Raw genomic sequence first — 23,767 nt, 5'->3', positions numbered from 1 at the left:
GTCCATGGTCCAGTCCATTCACATACATCATATCCTCCACTGTACATATTTAAGTATTTAGGAATAAAATGAGATCATTACTGTAAATATTCTACTTATTTCTCATAGAAAATACGACAACTTAAAAAAATATATAGTAATAGCCTTGTGGTTCTTCTATAGTAATCATTAAAACCTTTCCAGCAAAGGACCAATAGCACTGACCCCATTCCTGGTACACATGGACCTTGTGTACCCTCTGTCAGTGTGTGATTTGTTGACCTCTGGCATTACCATGTGCCACTGGTGCGTAATGGATCCAGACTGTTTGAAGGGCTTGGGTTCCCACTTTTGGCCCTGATATACTTTCAATTCAATTCAATTCAGTTTATTTTGTATAGCCCAGAATCACAAATTACAAATTTGCCTCAGAGGGCTTTACAATCTGTGCACATGCGACATCCTCTGTCCTTCCCTCACATCGGCACAGGAAAAACTCCCCTAAAAAAACCCCTTTAACAGGGAGAAAAAAGGAAGAAACCTCTGGGAGAACGACAGAGGAGGGATCCTTCTCCCAGGATGGACAGAATGCAATAGATGTCATGTGTACAGAATGAACAGCATAACAGAGATACAACACATTCAATGTATATGACATAAATGATTCATATAATAAGACTACTTATAATAACAGCAGCAATTATTACAGTAGAATTATACTTAGTAGAATTAAACACTTGTTCTACAACAATGAAAAACTCATGAGGAACAACTTAAATCGTGAGCTATGTGCTGATCTGGTGGTGGTGGTGGTGGTGGTGGTGGTGGGTATGGGAATAACTTGGCTGCAGTGAGGGGGACCAGGAATGACATACCGTTTTATATTTAGACAACCAGAGAGATAACATTTCAAGTCCTGGTCAGTCTGTCAACCCATATTCTACTGCAGCCAAATGATTAAACCCTAACATCTGGATGCCTGCATGTCTCAGCCCCTCTCCCTCGGATCTGGTCGGATCCAGTCTTGGCTCAAGCGGACCTCTTGGTGCGAGATAATCTGCAGATGATGTGAGTTAATGAGGCGCAGATGCGGGGGGGACACACTCAGACGCGCTCCTCTGCTGCGAGGACAGGTGCGCAACAAGTGAGCCAGAGGAGGACGAGACAGGACAGAATAAAGGAGGTAACGGGAGGGAGAGGGGGAAAGTAAAGGGAGAAGGAAGGAGATAAAGCAGAACCACCTCCTGGGCTCCCCCGTTATGGATACTGGGCAGAGTGCGCAGGTCGCCGACATGGGAGGAGAGCACTCCGCCGGGGTGAGCCTGGTGGACCGGGACAGGGAGAGGACAGAGGTGTCCAGCCCTTGTCCCCCGGCCAAGCAGCGATCCCTCAGGGTGGTGTACGTCCTGAACGACGGGCTGAAGTCGGTGATGGCCAGCAGCCCGGAGTCCGGAGCTCTCCAGTGTCTCCAGAGAGCCTGCGACTCCGAGAGCGCACTGCTCACCACAGTCACCTTTGGACGGCTGGACTTTGGAGAGACATCGGTGCTGGACAGTTTCTACGATGCAGGTATGTGTGTTATTGAACAGGGGGAAAAGAAAAAATGGTTTGGGGCCATTTGGAGGTCAACATTTGGGTCGTCAAGGTTAAAAATGGGGAGTTTTTGTGCGTAAAAGTTGCGTAAAAGTTGTTTCAACTGCATGATGAAATAGTCAGTGCTGGTGAAACAACGAACATACTTTGTGCAACTTATATGTCTTTTGAGCAGTAAATCAGAATCTACTAATATTATATATAGAGTAAGTCAATTTTATATTATAGTATGTAGTTCTAACTCACTCATCTCACAGATAATGCTGTCAAACACCACTATCTTTCCCTACTTTAGATTCTAGTGTTAATTAGAATGAACAGTGTTATTAAAATTATGATGTGTTTGAGTAACAATTTCAGAGCTATTTAAAAAAAAAGTGAGAAATGACAATGTCTGTAGGTGAGAAAGAGTGACAGTGTGGTGCAGACCATTGCGTGAGATGTTTTATTAAAAAAGAAGATAATGGGATTGAAAAGCAAATCTCAATGACTCACAGCCTTTATCTGCTGCCAATGTTTCATCCATTTTGGCAATTAAATCAAGCCATGACATGTTTATGGACCATTTACATCTATTAGTGTAAGGAAACAATATATATATTTATGGCTACAGATGTGTGTTGTTGAGGCAATGTGCATGTGGGTGAAAAAAACAAAAAGGCTGGTTTGAGGGGAAGAGTTCAAACATTTGAAAGATAAAACTGAGGTGTTATTAATAACATGAAATAATTATACCATTCAAGTTTCCAAGTAAATAACAGAGCCAACATGCCTGAAGAAAATTTAGAATGAATAACCAAATCAAAGACAAACAAGAACTACTAACAGGAAAAAGGATATAGGTAGAGATGGACAGAACATTTCAGAGGGACACTCAACAGAAATCCCCGCTACGTTCAATCAAAACAAAAGAAGCTGCAGAAGAACTGGACATCAATATCAACCCACCAAAAACAATAGAAACCATGGAAGCCATTAAATCAAATCTCAACCAGAACTAGCTCCAAACACTCTCATTCCACTATAAACTGACATCCAATCACACCAACAGTAGACAAAGTTATCAAACAAGCTGGATTTAGGAAAGTCGAGGGATGTGTTGACCAGATCTTCCATCTCAGGATCATCAATGAGCAATGTAGAGAATGACAGCGTATGTAAACTGTATTGGCTTCAAGAAGGCTTTTGACAGCAAACACTATAATAGCCTGTGGGAGAGCTATAGCATCCTCTCCCACATAGCAATCGTCCAACAGTTTACCAATGGAGAAAACAATACCAGCTTTACGGTAGGATCTGGAGTCCACCAAGGATGTGTGACATCAGCAGTATTGTTCAACCTCGCCTTAGACCGGGTCATGTGGAGAACAACAGAAGATACGGCAAGAAGAATTCAATAGACCTTCTATTACTCCATTGAAGACCTTGACTTCCTATCACATAAGCACATGCATTTACATTTAAGAAAACACAAGCAAATCCTATCCTATGGATAACAAGTAGGGCTGTTGATGAATGGCTGCAAAACAAAAGTCATGCCCATCAACATCGACAACAGAAGAACATATCTTGAAAGCCGATTCCAATCCGGTAGTTGCTTAACTTGCATTCTTTCTAGTGGAGTCTTAGATTTAATGGAAGTCTTGAAGAAAATGACACAACTTCTTACTTGATTTAATAACTCACTGAATATTGTGAAGATGAGTTCATGCTCTCAAATGTTTCAAGCCTTCTTCAATACAGCATGATTTCCATTCAAATAAATTATTTCAACATGAGCTTTGAGAATGTTTTTGATCTTGTCTCCATCTTTATTTGCATATACATCATGGCCCTCCCTTCTCCCTCCATCCAGACATCGCGGTTGTGGACATGAGCGATGTGTTTCGGCAGCCCTCCTTGTTTTACCATCTGGGCGTAAGGGAGAGCTTCGACATGGCCAACAACGTCATCCTGTACCACGACACTGACCCTGACACGGCCCAGTCACTGAAGGTACTCCCACACATGCACCTCTATGAATCTCCTGTCGGTGTATTTAGAGTTCATGGATGCCATTCCTTGGCAGCTCCTTAGAACAAAGTGATCCGCTGTGTTATTTACAGACTTGTGTGTGTGCGTGAGTGTGTGCATATTGGTCAGTGTGTATGTATGTGAGCAGTATGCACTGTGTTGCCAGGGGAAACAGCTGTTTGAAGTAGTAATGTGGCAGTACAAGAAGAGTACACAATAATACACACTGTTGCTCTACTGTCGAGCCTTTAAAATCCATTCTCATATGCTATTTTTCTATTTATCTCCTTATAGGACATGGTGGCACAGAAAAATACAGTAAGTTTATGTGTTTGTGATTGCGTATGTGTGTGTGTTACAGAGTGATTTATGTGCACACACTGTCTCGGACTATTTGTGGAATAATATTCGTGACAAATGCCGTTCTTCTCACGTACAAATACATTCGGGAATGTATAGCTACATGCTTTCACTCTGTCACTGTCACACAAACATGTATCTTAGTTACTGATTTTTAACATGTATATTGTGTGTTTATATCTGTGTGTGTGGAGAAGGCCACTCGTACCTCAGCATTAGGTTTTTCCTGGGTTCAGTTGCCTCCAGAATACAGAGGCTCTGGATTGCGTAATAAAGTAGGTAACATGCTGCACTAGGGCATGCTGGGAGATGTTTTCACAGTCTAATAATAATGATAATGATTGTGATGATGATGACCTTGGAATGGGATGTTGTGTGAATAACAAATTCAACGACTTAACAACAGCGTGTTACTCACAAAAACAAAGAAGGATGCAATGAGTTTCGGACATGACGGGAAAAAAAAATACAACAAATTATGCCCAATAGTCCCTTTTGTGCAGTGAGTCGCCCCCTGATGGACAGTAGAGAGAATGCACGTTTTAAGACACATTTGCGAACAAGCGCTCAGCCAGTCCAAAAAGATTGAACTGGAAGAATAATATCTATGCAAAATTAAAATGTTAAGTAAAGACCAATAGGCTGAGAAAAAAAGATTTAAAAACTAAGTAAAAACTAAATCAACAAACAACAACAGTGTGTAATTGTGTGCATAAGTCCTTGCCGTTCTGGATATTTAACAACCTCGTGAGCCTCATTACTTGAGCTTACCTTTGCTGATTTTACCAAACAATCCCAGTGGTGCACTGATCCCTTGCTTGTACTGATCTTTCTCATTAACCACTCTGTAATCCCCAATCTGTCCATCCCTTCCTCTTCCTGGATTGGTAAGCATCCTGGATGTCTTTTTATCTGATATGAAGCTGTGTTGTGTTTAAAAGTACCTCCTGTACTGACACTCAAATCTGATTTCTTGAATTCCTTGACAAATCTTTTTTTCCCTCTCCTTACAGGCATCTAGTGGTAACTACTACTTCATCCCCTACATAGTGACTCCTAACCACGAGTACATGTGCTGTGAGAGTGACGCCCAGCGCAGGGCCAGTGAGTACATGCAGCCCAGCTGGGACAACCTTCTGGGGCCGCTCTGCGTCCCCCTGACGGACCGCTTCACCAGCCTGCTGAAGGACATCCACGTCACATCCTGGTGAGACATTCAAAGCATTAACTTGATCCTATACGGGTTATCTTATCTTATTAAAACTCACTAATAGGTGGGTAGCTAAAATGGCCCTAACATGCACACTCTTGATTCTCGCTCGTGAAAAGAAAATGGACCCAAAGAGTCTTTTGTTCGCCCCAGAAAAATGTGTATATTTTGTTGCGGGAAAATTGGATAAATGATTTCTTTGGAAAAGGTTTAGTGCAGGATTCACAAAGTTGAATTAAAGAGTTTATGTTTTTTAATACCACATATTAATCGATTTAATATCTGTTTAATGAATAGTATCCTCATACAAGGGTTCGTATGATCCCTTGCAGAAAAATGACTAACCCTAACCCTAACCTGCAACACATGTCAATTTGTTCATTTGCTTGTTTCATGGTCTTTTAAAAAAAAAAACTGTGATCGGTCGTCACAGGAAACAACTTAGTTAGCTTAAGTAAACAAAAGTTCTTAGTTAGGTTTAGGAAAAGATAGTGGTTTGGGTAAAAAAGAATTATGGAAATGGCGTAACTGAAGTACGAAGGTTACACGTTTAATAAACACTTCCTCTCCCAAACCCTGTGTGGGTTTTTGCAGTCTTTATACTTCCTGGTTCATGATTATGTGGATAACATACAAATTTCCCATACATGTTTTTTGTAGGAATAGCTACTAACGCTGTATGAGAACAGCCTGTTCGAGATCATAGCAAAGTATAAAAGTACAATAGGAAACCAGTAGAGACAATATGGCGTAAAAGCAATTTTTTTTATTGTCTCTCCTTTTTCTGTCCGTCTTCTGCAGTGCTTCTTTTAAGGACACCTTGCTGAATGACATCAGGAAGGCCAGAGAGAAGTACCAGGGAGAGGAGCTGGCCAAGGAGCTTTCCCGTATCAAACTCCGAATCGACAACACGGAAGTTCTCACCCAGGACATCGTCATGAACTTGCTATTTTCTTACAGAGACATACAGGTACAAACACATCATTTATAGAATCAGTGCTAAACAAACACGTGCATTAATGTGAAAGGCAAGAAATGAGTTTGCCTTATCCCTCCACTAGGACTACGATGCCATGGTGAAGCTGGTGCAGACTTTGGAGATGCTGCCGACTTGTGATCTGGCAACGCAGCCCATGATCCAGTTCCACTACGCATTCGCCCTCAACAGGTGGATTCAAACTCGGGTCTAGAGAAGAGTCAATGCAAAGTGTGCCAAAAGAGGCTTTTACTGCAAAATATTAAGCCTTAAACGTTTGGTAATATGGTCAAGTCATAGCTACTCTTTTTATTTTGTCAACCATCAAATTTGTTTCTAATATTTATTCCCTTTTGCTAACATTTCAGCTTTGTTTTCTATTTAATCAGTGCTGCTACTTTGGACCCATCATTTGCAAATCTTTGGATACGTCTTTTACTTTCCCTTTACATTTACGCCAAATGTGATTGTCCCAAAATGTATTCTAAGCTAGAAAATATATTTTTTATTTTGTTTCCCATTAATTCATACATATATGTGTGCAGGAGGAACAGTCCTGGTGACAGGGAGCAGGCTCTCGGAGTGATGCTGCAGGTGTTGCAGTCGTGCGAGCATCCAGCGCCGGACATGTTCTGCCTTTGTGGACGGATATACAAGGACATCTTCCTGGACTCAGACTGCAAAGACATGAAAAACAGGGACAATGCTATACAGTGGTGAGAACACACAAACTTCTTCATGCACTCTAACGCCTATTTCACATGCTTTTATGAAAAATGTGTAATCTGCATCTGATTATTTACATTTGTGCAGGTACAGAAAGGGTTTTGAGCTGCAGCCAACTCTCTACTCTGGTATCAACCTGGCTGTCCTCCTCATAGTTGCTGGCCAACAGTTTGAGAGCTCCATGGAACTTCGAAAAATAGGTAAGAGGAGGATCCTGAATCTGGAATCCCTTTGATTGTTTTATCAAGCCAGCCCAAAATCCTTAAATCAAGCTTGAACAGTCCGATACGAATATTTTCAAATGTGTAAATTGCTCTAAATAGCTTAATACTTAATGCATCCACTGCCAACTTAGGTCTCTTTCGAAATATAAATACCTGGTGAAATTGAGTTTTAGTAGAGTTATTTTAAAGGTAAGCAATTAGCTGATACAACAGATATACAACAGAGCGTATGCTGAACATTCTTTCGGTTCTTTTGCTTTCTAAATTAAGTTCAATGGTATTTGGTTAAAAAAAAAAAAAGAAGAAATACTCCACAATTTTTTCACACTTTTAATCTGATGTCTTTAGGTGTGAGGTTGAACAGCCTGCTGGGGCGCAAAGGCTCCCTGGAAAAAATGAACAACTACTGGGACGTGGGCCAGTTCTTCACTGTTGGCATGCTGGCTAGCGACATCCCTAAAGCCACTCAGGCTGCCGAGAAGCTCTTCAAACTCAAGCCGCCTGTCTGGTAGACAATCACTGTCACAAAAACATACTACTTATATACTATGTTGTCGTGTTTTATTCATGGTACAGTATCATTGAATTTATTGCAGTTTTATTCTGTTTTGTCGTCTGTAACATGTCGTTTTATGCATTAAAGGATAATGACAGACTCAATGAAAAACATGTAATTAATCAAAATAGCTGTGTTTTAAGTCAGTGTTATATTCTGCATTTTCAAATACAAGTGACCAGTTGACTACATGAGGACTAAAATAAGGCTCTGATATTGACTAGCAGGCCAAACCCCATTCAAAAAATCCACAATTATCTTATTTATATGATGTATTTTTTATTACAAATATAGTTCCTATTTATTTTCAGTGACCATAAGCATGACACAAAAGTCACAATATTAACCCACAATTTGGGGAAATGTAAATAAGGTAAATATTTACAGGGGAATAGCGATGCTCATCAATCTTTGTTGCTGGTCTGTTTATTTTTTTGTTTCATAAAACAGTACCTTTTTTCATGTGTTTTCTTCCAGGTATTTGCGGTCGGTGGTGCAGAACCTGCAGCTGATCCAGAGGTTCAAGAAGCAGTCGATGGAACATTCTCCTCAGCGAGAGAGACTCAACTTCTGGATGGACATCATCGTCGAGGCCACGCAGGGCACCACCAATCGACTGCGGTTTCCAGTACAAACATGCATACCTCTAACACGCTCCATCAGATATTCAGAGAGTCATGCTAGCATGTCTGTTAATCTTTCTTTTTTCGCTTTGTGTTGTAGGTGTTGATTCTGGAGCCAACTAAGGTTTACCAGCCCTCGTATGTGTCCATTAACAACGAGGCTGAGGAGAAGAACGTCTCGATCTGGCACGTTTCTCCCGCCGAAACGGTATAAAAAGTCCTTCTTAACCACGTAACCCTCTTCCTCGTTACTGCATCAGTTCATTGCATTGCACCATTGACAATTAACTGTGAAAGTGCGTTAAAAACAACCTGTTTTCAATATGTGAAAAAACACATAAAAACGTACATGCTTGGTTTAGGTGGAAAGTTGATGTTGATTACTTTTCAAGTTGTTTTTCCTCTGTTTGATTTTTAAGTGGTAAATGTTTTTTTTACATCTTGTTATGTCCTTTTTCTTCTTGGTTTAATAGTACCAACTGAATAATTAGTGCCACTAGATGTTTAACCTTGATAAATCAATATCTTAATATTTTCATAACAGTACTGGATAGAAACCGACATTAATAAATGTTTACTTTGGTTGATTTTCAGGAAATTCAGTTAAAATTTGCACTACCTTTGTTGTCTCCTTCCCTACTTTATCCATTTTTTCCAATTAGTATTTTAGTATATTGTTTGGTTGAATATGAGACCATTCTGAGCAAATTAGTACAATGTGAAAGTTTAACACTTAATTCACTTTCATTACAGAAGGGGATCCATGAGTGGAACTTCAATGCAATGTCCATAAAAGGCATTAGGTATGAATGTAAAGTTGGAAGTGAATACAATTATTTTTATTGTTTTAACTTTAAACGAATGGCAAAATGTTTGTCAAAACACTGTGTTTTCACTTGTACAATATAACTTTTATGGATAATTTAAGAGTTCATTTAAATATGTTTTATGTGTGTTAAAATATGTAAATACAGCAGAGAAAAAAGAGGAAAAAATGAACCTAATCTTTCATCTGCTCTAACTCTCCTTTCTGCAGCATCAGTAAGTTTGATGAGCGGTGCTGCTTCCTCTACGTCCACGATAACTCTGACGATTTCCAGATCTACTTCTCCACTGAGGAACAGTGCGGTCGGTGAGGACACACACCTCTAGATGTGTCTGTGTAGGTGTGTGTGTTTGTCTGCGTTTGTGCTCGTACAGTACGTATGTGAGATTGTATTGCAACATGGCCGTGAGTTGGAAATAATAATGTTACAATGTCGTGTTCTAGGTTCTGCTCCATGGTGAAAGAGATGATATCAGATGGTACGGGGAACGCCGTGGAGCTGGAGGGGGAAGGAGACGGAGATACACTGGAGGTCGTAAATAAAGCAATTACTTTTCATTAAATACATATTATAGCTCTAGTTTTACTGATTAATAATATGTGTGTGTTACAGTACGAGTATGACACCAATGAGACAGGGGACAGGGTGGTGTTAGGGCGGGGCACCTATGGAGTGGTGTACGCTGGGAGAGACCTCAGCAACCAGGTCCGGATCGCCATCAAAGAGATCCCTGAGAGAGACAGCAGGTAGGTGTGATTGAGTGGAAAGATGATGATCTTGATTGACTCTGATCAAAGTTTGACATCGAAAATGAATTTTATTTTATTGTCACGTGGTGGTAATTCACCCTTTCTAAGTCCTGCTACCCCTTAGTTACTGTTGCTAGATCAGACAAGCTTGTCAAAAAGAAAAATGGCCAAACCGGTTTCAATTTACTTTTTCAGTTGTGATGACAGAAGTGATGTATATCCAAATAAATAGCACCAATTTATGAAGAATCATCGTTTATTCCTTACAACACATTGTTGTTTGTCCTTATTTTTTGTGTAAAAATATAAGAACGGGAAGGAAGTTGATGCTGCAACCAGATATTAAATATATAAACAAACTTTATCTGAATAATTTAAAGGCAAATGTCCTTTTGTTTTATTTCTCTGTCTCTCTGTGTAAATTAGATACTCCCAGCCCCTTCATGAAGAGATCGCCCTCCACAAGTACCTGAAGCACAGGAACATTGTTCAGTATTTGGGCTCCGTTTCTGAGAATGGATACATCAAGATCTTCATGGAACAAGTGCCTGGAGGTGCGTTTGTGTGCTAGAGAAAAATATAGTAAAACAATTACACAGTTGTGTGAGCTAGGACTAGATCCTAGTTCCTACTAGAAACTCTGGCTGCGTCCAAAAGCGCATACTATGCTCTTCAAACTCAATATGTGTACTATCGTTCAACACACTTTTGTATGAATAAACAGGAGAATGTATATTTTTGGACGCACTGAACTGTAATTACCACGTCTCTTACTGAGAGCCTCTTTGCCGGTTGGAACCATGGTAACCCCGTGGCAACCGGGGATTTGTGAGAATTATTAAGGCTGAACTATTTTAAAAATATATATAACACCAAGCAAAATTTAATTTTATAATTACACGTTAATTGAGTTTTATTGATGTTGCATAACGTTACATAACGTTGTCGTCACTATGAAAGATAATAAGTGCGTAACAGAAAAAAACACAGTTCTATAGTATCAGACGTAATAGAAAATATGAACATTTACAATAAAATATGGTAAACAAACAAACTAATAAGAGTTATTTCAGTTTTTATTAAAGTATCAAGTGTATATTAATAGAGATAAGGTGTGCACAGGTCTGTAACTAAGAAATGCTTCATTCATGATGGACAAATTGTCTGTTTAAGAGATCGATGCTTGTGACCTCTCGGTTACTGGGCGGTCTCTCTAACTGCTTGGTCATCTTCCCATTTCATGATAGGTTTTGGACACTCCTTCTCTTCCTTTCTCCAGGAAGCCTGTCCGCGTTGCTGCGGTCCAAATGGGGCCCGCTGAAGGAGGCGACTATAATCTTCTACACCAGACAGATCCTGGAGGGGCTCCGGTACCTGCACGAGAACCAGATCGTCCACCGAGATATCAAGGTACAAGGCGGCGCGTCCAGCAACACAGTCTGTGGTTTGACCGGGAATAACATCCAGGGTGCGATTTGCATAGAGAGATATGCAACATGAGAACAGTTCAAAATGCAAACAACAATGAAATCATAAATGGACTTTCACTGCAGTGCAAATGCTAGTGTTACAATAGAGATAACACCCCGTCTAGGCTACATAAATCAAATTAATTGTAATTATTATAACCTTTTGGTTTGTTGTGTATGTTCACATCCATCTGTGTCTGGGACAACAGATGGAGATTTAGCTTTCTTGATACAAGAAAGTTCTGAAAAAATATTAATTAAATGACACTGCAAGACAATAGCCTAACTGTTTTCATAGGCCCACTGTGGTTCACGATTTATTTTCATGAATAAAACGTTTAAAAAACCGCTCTGATTTTTCCTCAAATCCCACCCTGGTAACTACACTGATTTGTAGTAAACAGCTGCTGTTTCTCCATTAGGGTGATAATGTGTTGGTGAACACCTACAGTGGTGTCTTGAAGATCTCAGACTTTGGTACCTCGAAGCGGTTGGCGGGAGTCAACCCCTGCACGGAGACATTCACCGGTAATTTCTTCTTCTTCTACAAAATAATCTGCTGTTATCTCGTTTATATCTTGTACCCAGAAGCATACATTTAGTTTTATTTGTAACAGGCATGTCCCCGAATCCCCAGATTACATTTAGGAATACTTCACCCTAAAAATGACCATTTGTAGATCAATTACTCACCAAGTGTGCCGTTGAATTCTTGAGGAAAACGTTGTTGTTCTTGGATAAAATAACTGACAATGGTTTGATCAATTCATAAATTGGGGCTGCGTTTAACACCAGTAAAACTGTGGTTTACAAACTGTCACACAACTCGGCAGTATAGTCCATATAGTATGGATAGTATAGTCGTATGCTCACTACTTCCCAAACACATGCATCGTCGATTAAACCTGACTATTTAAAACAGTCTCAAGTTTTGGTTTGTTGAGGAATGTGACAAAAGCAGAGTTTCCTTCAAGAATTCAAGGTTACATGGGTTGAGTAAATTAAATGGTGATTTTGTGGATGAAGTATTCCTTTAAATGAAATTGTTAGTTAGAGTTCTATATTTGTTACGACACTGGCAAAGAAATTCTTTGTGTTCAGGCTCCTTCCAACAATGTTCATACAATATGGATAAAAAGAGTAAAAATGAGAATCTAAGATATAAACATAAAATAGTTCAGAAGTTAAAACATAGAAATACAGTATTATATATATATATATATATATATATATGTAAATATAAAATAAACAGGATGCAGGCACGTAAAGCACATACATATATATACTGCTGTGATGGTTTAACAGCGTGTTAACAGGTAATACAATACATATAAGTGTATACTGCAATGTGTGGTAGTACATACAGACTTGTTACCAGCTAGTAACATTCAAAAAAAGTAATAGACTTTGGGGTCTGAGTTTGAAGAATGATGACATCCATCTATTCAGCTTCAAAAATGTATCCATGGCAATGTCTTCTACTGATGAACTCTAAGGTGTAAATGATCTAGCCTTTCTTTACATAAAAGAGACTAAATGATGACAAAATAACACCGTATACCCCTCATAGAGCTTTTTCTAATACAAAATAACTGTAATAACTCTAATAGTAGAGGTTGAGAGAGAAAGAAACTGCACCCATCATAAGTTGGTAATTGAGTCTGGACAGCATAAATGGAGTCATAGAAATGTTGAAGTATAAATATCAAATAACCCTCAAAATGTCGAGAGCCACTATCAGCCTCTATGGAAACACTCAGACACACGAGCGTGCACGAATGTGTGTGTGTGTGTGCACGCGTACGAGCATACACATTCAATCGGCCATCTGGCCTCCTCCAGCCGCCAGCGAGGTGTGTGATTAGATTAGCTAATCAAGCAGAGGCAGAAGGGTGTTTACCTTTCATTAGCGGGTGTGTGTGTGTGTGTGTGTGTGTGTGTGTGTGTGTGTGTGTGTGTGTGTGTGTGTGTGTGTGTGTGTGTGTCCTTATCTGTCTCTCCTCTGTCTCCATCTTTGTATAACTCTGTCTATCTCTCACTGTTTACATCAGCAGACAGATGCCAAATATGCTCAGAATGACAAGACAAAAGAGATAGAGTCAAACTGAACTCAGTTTTTGGACTAAAATAACTTAAATCTTATGGCTTCAGTCATTAAAATTAGCTTTGAAGTTGAATTTCCTCATCCGCTGTAATTTGTGTACAAAGCAACTTTACCTAATTGTTTGTAATTCAAAAGCAAATGGTAAAAGTACAAGCTCTGCATTCAAATGTACATAGATTTGGTTCTTTTTTTAACAAGGTTTGTATTCAATTTCTTCGATAAGATCCAGCTTTTGTGTCCAGAAATGTTCATTTCAAAATCTCATCTTCAGTTTGCGAGTCAATTAGTTGTCACTGATGCTAACTGACTTGATTGCCTCTCGTTATCTTTTTTTAGAAATAATTCTACCTGGTCACCATCTGTCTTTCTGTATGCAGGTACTCTGCAGTACATGGCTCCAGAAATCATTGATAAGGGCCCTCGAGGGTACGGGGCCCCGGCTGACATCTGGTCCCTGGGATGCACCATTATAGAAATGGCCACTGGGAAACCGCCTTTTCATGAGCTGGGAGAACCGCAGGCGGCCATGTTTAAGGTAAGATACGTGAATAAAGACAAAGAGAACAGAAACTTCTCCAGGCGGTGATTCTTTAGAGTAACTGTGGTGTTCTGTCTCAGGTTGGCATGTTTAAGATCCACCCAGAGATCCCCGAGTCCTTGTCTTTGGAGGCCAAGTCGTTCATCTTGCGCTGCTTTGAGCCGGACCCTAACAAGAGGGCCATCACCTCGGACCTCCTCAAAGACATGTTTGTCAAACAAAACACCAAGGGCAAGAAGAGCAAGATCGCCTTCAAACCATCAGGTTAACTCACAATCACGTCCACACAAATAAAACACTGGAGGTCGCGTTATTTCAGGATCTGAGTATACTGTATATCGCCAGGTAAACAATTTATTTTTGGATGACCCAGAGACAGATATTTTTGCTGTAAACTTGTATTTTTGTTGAAAGGGCTTTTACATAGAAAATTCATTTATTTGCCCAAAAGTAAAAAAGAAACTTTAAGAGTAGCTGGATTTGATCTGGATTGGGATTCTTGAAAAAGTAATTTGAAGATCCAAATTAGAAACTGGAAGTGAATGGGGTGGAAGCGGAAGACTAAAAAGTTCGACAGCGACAAGATGTTGATTGGCTCATGGAGGTTGTGGCCATATCTGATAAGTTCTAATGAAAACTATGATTGACATGGACATGTTGTAGAAAAACTTCCCCAGTCTTCCAAAAACGTTACACTAACGTACTCTTAACTGATGTTTTTCTACAGACTACATCCACAACGTATCGCTGCCGGTTCAGTTGCAGTTGCAGTGCGAGGCCACCGGGAGCAGCAGCAGTGAACCCGGATCCATGAGCCCAGACTGCGACTCCAAACACGACGTTTTCTTCCTCAAGAAGAAAAGCTCCGGCTCCGAGAACATGCTCAAACCCCCCAACTCAAACTACCTGAGGTGTGTACGGGGGGTTTCACGTGAGCTGGCTCTAGTTTAGAGATTTTTACAGGACTTTGAGAGCCAATACTCCAAGGTGGATCTCTTTTGCAAGTCAATACTGCAAATACTATTTGTGTGACATCACAATAGCATTCTTTTAACAGTCATGCTTATTCTGAATGCAAAATTACTCAATTACATACTATTAAAATGTTAAAACAATGTGTTACTGCAGACAAAATCTGGCTGGGACAGTGCACACCATGTGAGAGGATGTGAATGAATGTGCATGAGTGTGTGTGTGTGTGTGTGTGTGTGTGTGTGTGTGTGTGTGTGTGTGTGTGTGTTTTGGTGGCAGGTGGCCTTATTGTGCCCACAGTCTGCTCCACTGCTTTTTACAACACTGATATAATGAGGTCTGATAACTTTACGAGCTTCAGCTGGCAGACTGAGCACACATGCACCATCACACCAAACATCTACCGCGCACGGACACCTGTGAGCCTACGTACGTGCACGGCCCTGCCGCGCTGACTCATGCTGCCTCTGCACTTTCCTGGGCACACACAGTCGCCAGGAGAGGCTTGTATCTGTAAATAAACTGGACGGCGCGTCACGCCGTTGTAAATCAATTGCGTGCTTCATGTTTTATTTTATATTGCGGTGAGATCACTCTGTGTGTGTGTGTGTGTGTGTCGCAGTGTTCCAGATGAGGGTTCGGTGTCGGATGACCGCAGTGCCCCCCCGTCCCCCGAGGACAGGGACGGCGGTCTGTTCCTGCTGAAGAAGGACAGCGAGAGACGGGCCATTCTGTTCAAGGTCCTCAATGACGACCAGGCAAAGGTCATCTCCAACCTGAGGGAGAACCACATCCAGGTGGGCTTGTGTGTTTGTGACAACGCTTAAAAACACAGTTGATAAACAGAAAAAGTTTCAATTTATATAAAGAAACATGAATAGTAATATTCCTACCTTTTTTAATGAAAATGTGCTTCTTCATTTATGTTGTACTAAGTGGTATTTATATTATACTTAGTGCCAACCCTTTTTTTCACCCATATTTCACTGGTGTAGCCTATTTGACTTTAACAACCAGGTTTTCGCCACCCGTTGTTCATGAATGTACTGAAGGATATTTTCTTCTGTTGTATTAAGTTGCACATCTCTCGGAAAACAACAAACAAACTCCAATAAGATGGTCATTAAACGTTTAAGAAAATATAAATACAATTTAAACCATGCGCCATTTACTAAAACGTTCATAAGCAATTTATTAAGACATCACTTTAGCTGAGTTTTCTAGCCTATTAGTACACTCTTATCGCACTATTGAGTGTAGAAATTACAATAAGACATTTTCATGTAAAACTTAGCATTTTAGAAAAGGAGCCTGTCTTTTCTGATGCTACCAGAAGGGGGCGCACTTGTTTAAAATTCTACATATAAGCCCTTTGATGACGTCTGCTTTGAATTTGTAGTGTTTATTAGTTGTACCTGAGGGATTGTCTTGACGCTTGATGTGTAGTGTCTTTATCTTTGTAGTTTTGTAGTTTTCTGATAAACAATATCATACATCAGGGAAGTACTTTAAAAAGATGTAAACCTATTCAGTTACATAAATCTGACATACATCTCCATCACTGCTCACTTTACATTGGGGCATTTATATTAACTGTCTGAGTCAGTGTTTTGATGAAATTCAACTAGATTTCCTTATGTGAATGTGTGTTTACATGTATGTATATGTATATGTGTATGTGCAGGGCAGTGAAGAGCTCCAGCTGTCCGTCGATCACATCAAGCAGATCATCTGCATCCTGCGAGACTTCATCCATTCCCCAGAGAGGCGGGTCATGGCGGCCACCATCTCCAAGCTCAAGCTGGACCTGGACTTTGACTCCACCTCCATCAACCAGATCCAGCTGGTGCTCTTTGGCTTCCAGGACTCGGTCAGCACAAACACACACACACACACACACACACACACACACACACACACACACACACACACACACACACACACACACACAAATAATCAAGATATGCAAGGTGTTATACCAGGGATTTTTTTTTCACTTCAAGTGTGCAAACTGTTGTAGGCTAATAAAAAGTGAAACTATGATGTTTGACCAAAACAGAATTCATATTTCAAATATAATTGTTATTGTTTTCTTTATAGACATCAAAAAAGGCCTCCAATGTTTTTTTTCACAAATGCACATTAACTTTGTTTATGTTTAAAAAGTAAAAAAGACTTAAAACAGAAGGAAGAAATAAAATTAAAATTGTAAACTCATTCATAAAATCAGCATTTTGTAAATATAAATAATGATACAGTACAATGCAACATTTAATTTAGCTTATTCAATGTTTAAAAAAGGTGAAGTTAATACCCTGGGTGAGGGTGTTGCAAAATAAAGGTTTTTGGTGTTTATTAATCATTCAGAAAAATTATTGTTAAAATGTCTCAACAACTAACTGCTACTTTAGCTGTCATCTGGGGAAAGTTTAAGACATACACTCTGATTGTGTTACGTGTGATTGTGTTAAGATTCTGATCTTAAATCAGTAATCTGTTTTGATGTGAAAATATTTTGAAAGAGTGACCTAGCGTGGGTTGGAAACAGAAGAAACTCATAACATTCATTCAGTAAAAATTGTAAATGCTACATTAACAGTAAAACATTAATAATACACCAAAATAAACAATAGTAGTAATGAAATTTACTTGATATACATATACAGTATACACATGCAAACATATATACGTATTACTTTGAACCAAACTCAGCAGAATGGTTCAGTTTCATTCAAAATGATGAAGAAGAAATTGTTTGAAAGTTGCCCTACATCTTACATTTTTAGTGTTAGGTATGAATTGTTTCAGATTCAACTCCTAACAATGAAATATGAGCAAAAATGGAAACATTTTTACCCTCAATTAGTCTAAATTATAAGTTACATACTATTACATACAGTGGATTTAAATGAACTCATCCAGTCGTGTTAAATTAACTCTAAAGACTCATCTTAGGTCTGAAAATCTGTCCTTGTTTGTTTGTTTGTTTGTTTGTCTGATGTTCTCAGGTAAACAAAGTCCTGAGAAACCATCACATCAAACCCCACTGGATGTTTGCGATGGATAACATCATCCGCCGAGCTGTGCAGGCTGCAATCACCATCCTCATCCCAGGTCAGAGGCCAGGCCTGAGCTTTTACCGCCCTCTAGTGGACACATGCATGACCTTCTCTCTTTCACCTGCATGTTTGGAACTAAACTCAATATTCAATATGATGTTTCTAGAAATGTGTTCTCTAATGCCTTTAACAGAGCTGCAGACCCACTTCGGCCCGGCGTCGGAGTCTGAGGGAGCGGAGAAGGAAGACGAGGTGGATGAAGAGGAAGTAGAGTTTGGTCCCGTTTTAGCTCCTCCCGCTGACGACCCCGGGACGACAGCTGACCCCACCCAACACGTCGCCAGCACGCCAATCTCCACCCACTTGCAGGAGCATCAGCGCTCGCATCATCAACTGGGTGTACAGCTGGGGCGGCTCAAACAAGAGACCAACAGGTACACACACACAAACTTAGCAAAACACATAAAGGTAAAGATGTTCAGATAATACGTTCTTTATTCTTAGACACAATCAAAGAGAAAGTGTCAATAAAGTTGTACAGTGCAAATTGTTTTTCTTTGGATGTGGCTACGTGTGGAGACAAAGTTCTAATCAAAGATTTCAACACATACAGTCCTTTCCACCACAGACACACACGCACATGGAAAAAAACAGCTGCAGGCAAGTTGATTGAGAAGAGTTCATGATGATGAAATTTTTCCTACAAAGCAACCACGTGACATGAGGTGCAGGAGATGGAAAGAATGTGCGCACACCCATGATGTGTAAAAACACTCACACACACACACACTCACACACACGCACATGCATGCCACGGATACATTAGCTGCACAGCTGCGTGTGGTAGATGTTTGAGATTTGACCCCACAGGGTGATGAAACACAGCAGTGCCATAACTGTAGACGTAAAAGAAAAAAAAAGATTGAATTTGTTTGATATTAAAACCCCTTTTTAAACCAAGCGAAAGTCTCACTGAAGTTACATTTTCAGTTTTATGAGGAAAAAATAAAAAAGATAAAAAGAATAGTTTTTATTTTCTCCAGTTTCGTTATTCTTCTCATAAAATGACTTTTTTTGGACTTTTTAAAAAATAAGAACCTCACAGTAAATCATTACAATTGCCTTTACTAATTGTTTGAATAAAAACAATGATACAGTACAATCTCTTAGCAAAAACAACTAATTGCTACTCCGGCTGTCATCTGGGAAAAGATTAAGACAACATTTGATACATTTCTGACTCTAATTTCCTTATCTGTTTCATAGGGAAAACAAATTACTGATGAGAGAGAAACCTAGCGTGGGTTGGAAACAGGCACATACTTACTCCCTTTATAGTAATAAAGGGAGTAAGTATAATTTCCTTGCCAACCTAGAAACCTAGCAACAATGTCAACGTGTGGGCGAGGCAGCCATTGATGAAATAATAAACGTACCAAAGTCTTCACTGATACCAACAAGTCAAATATGATCAACCTTTTTAGTTTAAATACCAACAATTATCATTGAACAGAAATGACTTTGGCCCTTTGCAGAAATATATGCATTCCTTTTCATTATTATCTTGTGTTTGCATATCTCACGGGTTCCAGCCTGCGTGGGATGCTTTGTTTTTAATTCCTGGTTGCAACCGTTTCATAGTTTTATTCAGCTCTTTTAATCTGAGATCATGCTGCATGTAGCTCTACTTTTCCTATTGGCAGGGATCCAACAGACTGTTGAAACATCACATTAAACATGCCGCTGTTAAAAACCTGGACCTTTTTCACTCTCTGTACAGGTATTGAGAAGACTTTTGCAGGGCTTTTATTTTTGACAACTTTTAAGTTTTTTGCAATTGCTAAAACACATTTATGAAACGAAGGCCCTTCAAAAAAAGGTATTTTTGCATCACAGCTTTACACACAAACACCAAATAAATAGGTCTTTACTCATGCCAACTGCACACTGATGTCTGAAAGAAAATCACTGTAATGTTTAATCTTTGTCTTTTTAAGTTATAGAATTCTGTAAATATAGTCTATGAACACAGGTGCATTCTGGGTGCATGTGATTGATAACTGAGAGTGGTATTTCATCCGCAGTGTTAAGCAAACAACACACACACAGGCTTTCAGTTTCAAATGACGTGTCTAATGTAGATAAGGGTAAGTAGTTGTTTTTGTGGAAAAAGGTGTGTTTTAACATTCCTTGTCAATAGATTGGCTACTTGAGTTCGTAGTTTCAACAATTTTGCCATAAGTACCAGTTTTTTTATCTCTGACATTCCAAAATATAACCGTAAATTGTCCAGTTCCATCCCAGTGTTTCATTACAAACCTAATTTCGGACCGGAAGTTGGATTAACCATGAGTTTTATGAGGGCCACACACAATTATGCTGAGCTTTGGGAGGTGTGTGGAGGCCTCTTCTTCAATCCCCTTCGTCCTACGGTCGCCCATAACAGTATAACTGCTGCATACGTTTCCATCTGTTTCGACAGCTTTCTGGTTAGACCATGCAACTATTCATCTGCGCCATCTATCCCCAGCCCTCCATGCTGTGCGCCTGTGAGATTTAATGGCTATCATAACAGATGTCCCTGTCGCTGCAGGCTGCTGGAGGAGCTGCTGCAGAAGGAGAAGGAGTACCAGCAGGTCCTGAAGGCAACGCTGCAGCAGAGGACACACGACATGGAGCTGGTCCGAGTCAGACACAGACCACTAGGTAAACACCTTGACTTCATACTCTTCTGTCAGTGCTTCTATTCCGCTCTAACTCTCTGTTTTTCTTCTTCTTCTAAGCAGACAATTTACCTCCCTCCATCTTCAAGATCCCAGCAGACCACGAGCCAGACAAGCAGCTCACTGATTGGCTGAAAGAGCAGGGGGCGGACGCTGACACCATAGATAAGGTTGAGTATCCATCATTCATATTTTGAACATCTGTCCATTAGCAGCACCACAGCATATTAATCTTTAGTGCAGTTTTAATTTGATGTTTTCTGTTTTGTAGTTTGTGCTGGAGGAATACACACTGTCCGACGTTCTCAATGACATTACCAAAGATGACCTCCACTGTCTACGTCTACGGTACCTACTCTTTATATCATGATGAATTTAGTCAGAAAGGAGCATTAAATAAAGCTACTCTTGGCGGCTGACATTTGTTATTTAAAGAAGTAGTGGTAAGATAAAACAAATCCTTAAAAAAAGTAATATTTCTCCCAAAAGAAATACACGTGTGTACAGCATCTTCAGGTTTTAAGATGCATTGTCTCTCGACATTTACCCGCCGTGGTCTGGCTTTTGAGGCACAATTTTCTCAAATTTACGAGGCTTCAGGACATGTCACTTCAAATGCAGGTGCTGAAGGGATCCGACATGCTTTCATTTTAGCACACCTTTCATTTCTGCAGACCTGTCAGAGGTTAGAGAGCGTCAAGAGAGGAGACAACGACATGCTAAGTCAACAAGCATGTCACGTAAAATAACCAGTGAATTTGTTCATTCTGTTGATAGCAAGACTCTCTCAAAAAGAGACTCTTGTATTGATCTGTAATTGTTTCTGACATCAACAAGCCTTAACCTCATCTTTATAAATTTTAGAGCAAAAAAAAAACAAAGAAAATGTAATGTAAATGAAACAAGACTGATATCAGGGTCCAAGAGTAGCTGATTTCGGTCTTCCTCTCTGAAAGATCCATTTTGACACCATCACACATCAATCCGTTGTGATTAACCCTCGTTCCCCTCAGGGGTGGAGTCCTCTGCCGCATCTGGCGGGCCATCCAACGACACCGAGAGCGAGAGAGGCTGAGGCCCGACGAACGCTCGGAAGATGATGCATGATGGGACACAGGGACGACAGCTCTGGAGGACTCTGATTGGCAGAAAACACGCACACATCTGCACACTACCAGCCCTGCATAGAGCTATTCCTCTCTCTCTCTCTCTCTCTCTCTCTCCCGCCACAGTGCCTTTCCATGTTGTGGTTTCTGCGTTGTATGTACTTAATGTACCTTTGACTATACATCACCACACACTGTCAGATTTGAACAGACCAAAGCGCTCTAGTGCCGGCACTACTGTATGTATCTGTACGTGCATTTAAATGACACAATATGTCTGTGCTTGAAATAATAATGCATCCTAGCAAACATGGACACCGTTTAAAGTGATACTCCACTCAGGATCTTTCTCAAAATGTCCAAAATGTAGCTGTTCAGTGGCGTCCAATGAAAGTCTCAATATATCTACATCATTTTCCAAAACACTGTTGCATTGCTTCCGTCTAAAGATTGGTTTATTCTCGCGTTTGGCACCGTAGCACGAGCCTCCATTGATGGATTTCAATTATTTTCCAAAATGGATCATTATTTTCCAAAACGGAGCATTATTTTCCTAAACGCCAGAGGGTGTACAAACAAAATGAACTGTGAAAATCCCTAAAAAGCATTTAGTGTAAGCAGCAAAAAAGCCATAAACCAACCTCCACAATGCCGCAGAGGGGTTGTAATTATCTGTCAACTCATACCTCATATTCATGGACCACTTTATTGCCTTTATACAAGCCCTGTGAAGAATTCAAGTTTAACATGGATTATTAAGAAACAAAAGGTTGAATATCCTGTAAACAATTTGATTTGGCTGCAAAAAAAGTTACTTTAATAAAGATATTTAGGACTTCCTGTTTCTAAAGCAACAACTAATAGGCCTTCTTTGAATAAGATAAGATAAGATAAGATAATCCTTTATTAGTCCCGCAGCGGGGAAATTTGCAGGCTTACAGCAGCATAGAGTTGTAATAAATCCTAGACATGTAAATAGTGATTCTAACAACTATTTTTAACAATCACGTGATGCGGAACACTGCTCCAGTGTCAATGTGCACGACCAAGAGCTGCAAGCCTTGCGTAGGTTACATTAGGATGAGTATAAACTAAGCTTTATCCTTCACACATGAACACTTTCACTCCTCTCGTTCCTCCCTCAGACAGAACTGCTCTTTTCATCCGCATACTGAGCATTCAGATGAACAGCAGAAAGTTGATTGACAAGTTTCTGTAAAAAGGCTTTGATATTGAATGCACGCGCGGACGCTGTTCTCTGTAAAGAAACAAACTACAAAGTCTATCACCAACATCTGTCTCTGTAATTTACATACAATCATAAATTGTATGTAAATTCTATAAAGCAAAAACAACTTAGACTTTAGATTGATACGTCTGGCGGACCCTTTGTTTCGCAGCCAAATTGTAAACTCAGAATTGATTTGATAATTATCTGGATAATCCATACCTGTGCAATGGCGGATATATAGGCTATATAGGCTAAAGGCTAATCCACACAAGTTTTAATTCTAATTGTTTGTAACATAAACATAAAGTAGCCTTATTGATATCACATCATAACTGCCACATCACTGCCTTTACATTTGTACGCGTAACTAATATTTCCTTGATATTCTTGATGAAGTAACTATTATTTTTTCCTCTCTGTGCTTTTAAATGTTTTTTTTTTTTATTATTCCAACTGTTGTATGTACGTGCTTGTCTGTTTCATTGATTGCTTTAAAACTGCAATAAACCAGGAAATAATAAGAAGTCGTTGCTCACTTTGTTTTGATTTCAACTGTTTAAGTTTAGTCAGATATTTGCGCACAACATGAAATATGACTTTTGAATATGAATTTTCTTGCATTATATTCACATTATCTGCCTAAATAAAGTTTCCATCTCTAAAAATAATATTTTGGATAAAACAGCACCCCTCAAATGGTCTCAGATATATATACTACTGCTCCTTGAA

General features: G+C 39.6%; 1 protein-coding gene across 2 annotated transcripts; it reads left to right on the top strand.

The window, feature by feature from the left end:
- Nucleotides 1–1,238: 1,238 nt before the first annotated feature.
- map3k15 (mitogen-activated protein kinase kinase kinase 15) lies at nt 1,239–23,094 on the top strand. Of its 2 annotated transcripts, none has more exons than XM_054622798.1 (29): nt 1,239–1,548; nt 3,428–3,567; nt 3,880–3,903; nt 4,959–5,152; nt 5,957–6,125; nt 6,217–6,323; nt 6,677–6,847; nt 6,945–7,057; nt 7,430–7,589; nt 8,115–8,265; nt 8,361–8,468; nt 9,014–9,063; nt 9,297–9,392; nt 9,531–9,618; nt 9,700–9,833; nt 10,263–10,390; nt 11,116–11,246; nt 11,728–11,833; nt 13,787–13,944; nt 14,028–14,211; nt 14,675–14,858; nt 15,542–15,716; nt 16,604–16,789; nt 17,928–18,033; nt 18,172–18,412; nt 20,572–20,684; nt 20,765–20,871; nt 20,973–21,049; nt 21,715–23,094. In XM_054622798.1, exons 1-29 carry the CDS (start codon nt 1,239–1,241, stop codon nt 21,806–21,808), a joined length of 4,005 nt encoding a protein of 1,334 aa, XP_054478773.1. In that variant the 3' UTR covers nt 21,809–23,094. The 2 variants fall into 2 exon arrangements, with proteins under 2 accessions (XP_054478773.1, XP_054478774.1); XM_054622799.1 differs by having other exon boundaries at nt 20,762–20,871.
- The last annotated feature ends 673 nt before the right edge of the window (nt 23,095–23,767 follow it).

This window comes from Anoplopoma fimbria, chromosome 21, assembly GCF_027596085.1.
Source record: "Anoplopoma fimbria isolate UVic2021 breed Golden Eagle Sablefish chromosome 21, Afim_UVic_2022, whole genome shotgun sequence".
Classification (NCBI taxonomy): Eukaryota; Metazoa; Chordata; class Actinopteri; order Perciformes; family Anoplopomatidae; genus Anoplopoma; species Anoplopoma fimbria.
The sequence above is the reverse complement of the archived record's forward strand: the minus strand, read 5'-3'. Positions and strand labels throughout refer to the sequence as shown.

Coding starts and splice junctions, on each gene's coding strand:
- map3k15 (XM_054622799.1), top strand. CDS start 1,239: ATGGATACTGGGCAGAGTGCGCAGGTCGCCGACATGGGAGGAGAGCAC. Junction 6,324..6,676: donor TACGCATTCGCCCTCAACAG/GTGGATTCAAAC, acceptor ATATGTGTGCAG/GAGGAACAGTCCTGGTGACA. Junction 13,945..14,027: donor CGCAGGCGGCCATGTTTAAG/GTAAGATACGTG, acceptor GTTCTGTCTCAG/GTTGGCATGTTTAAGATCCA.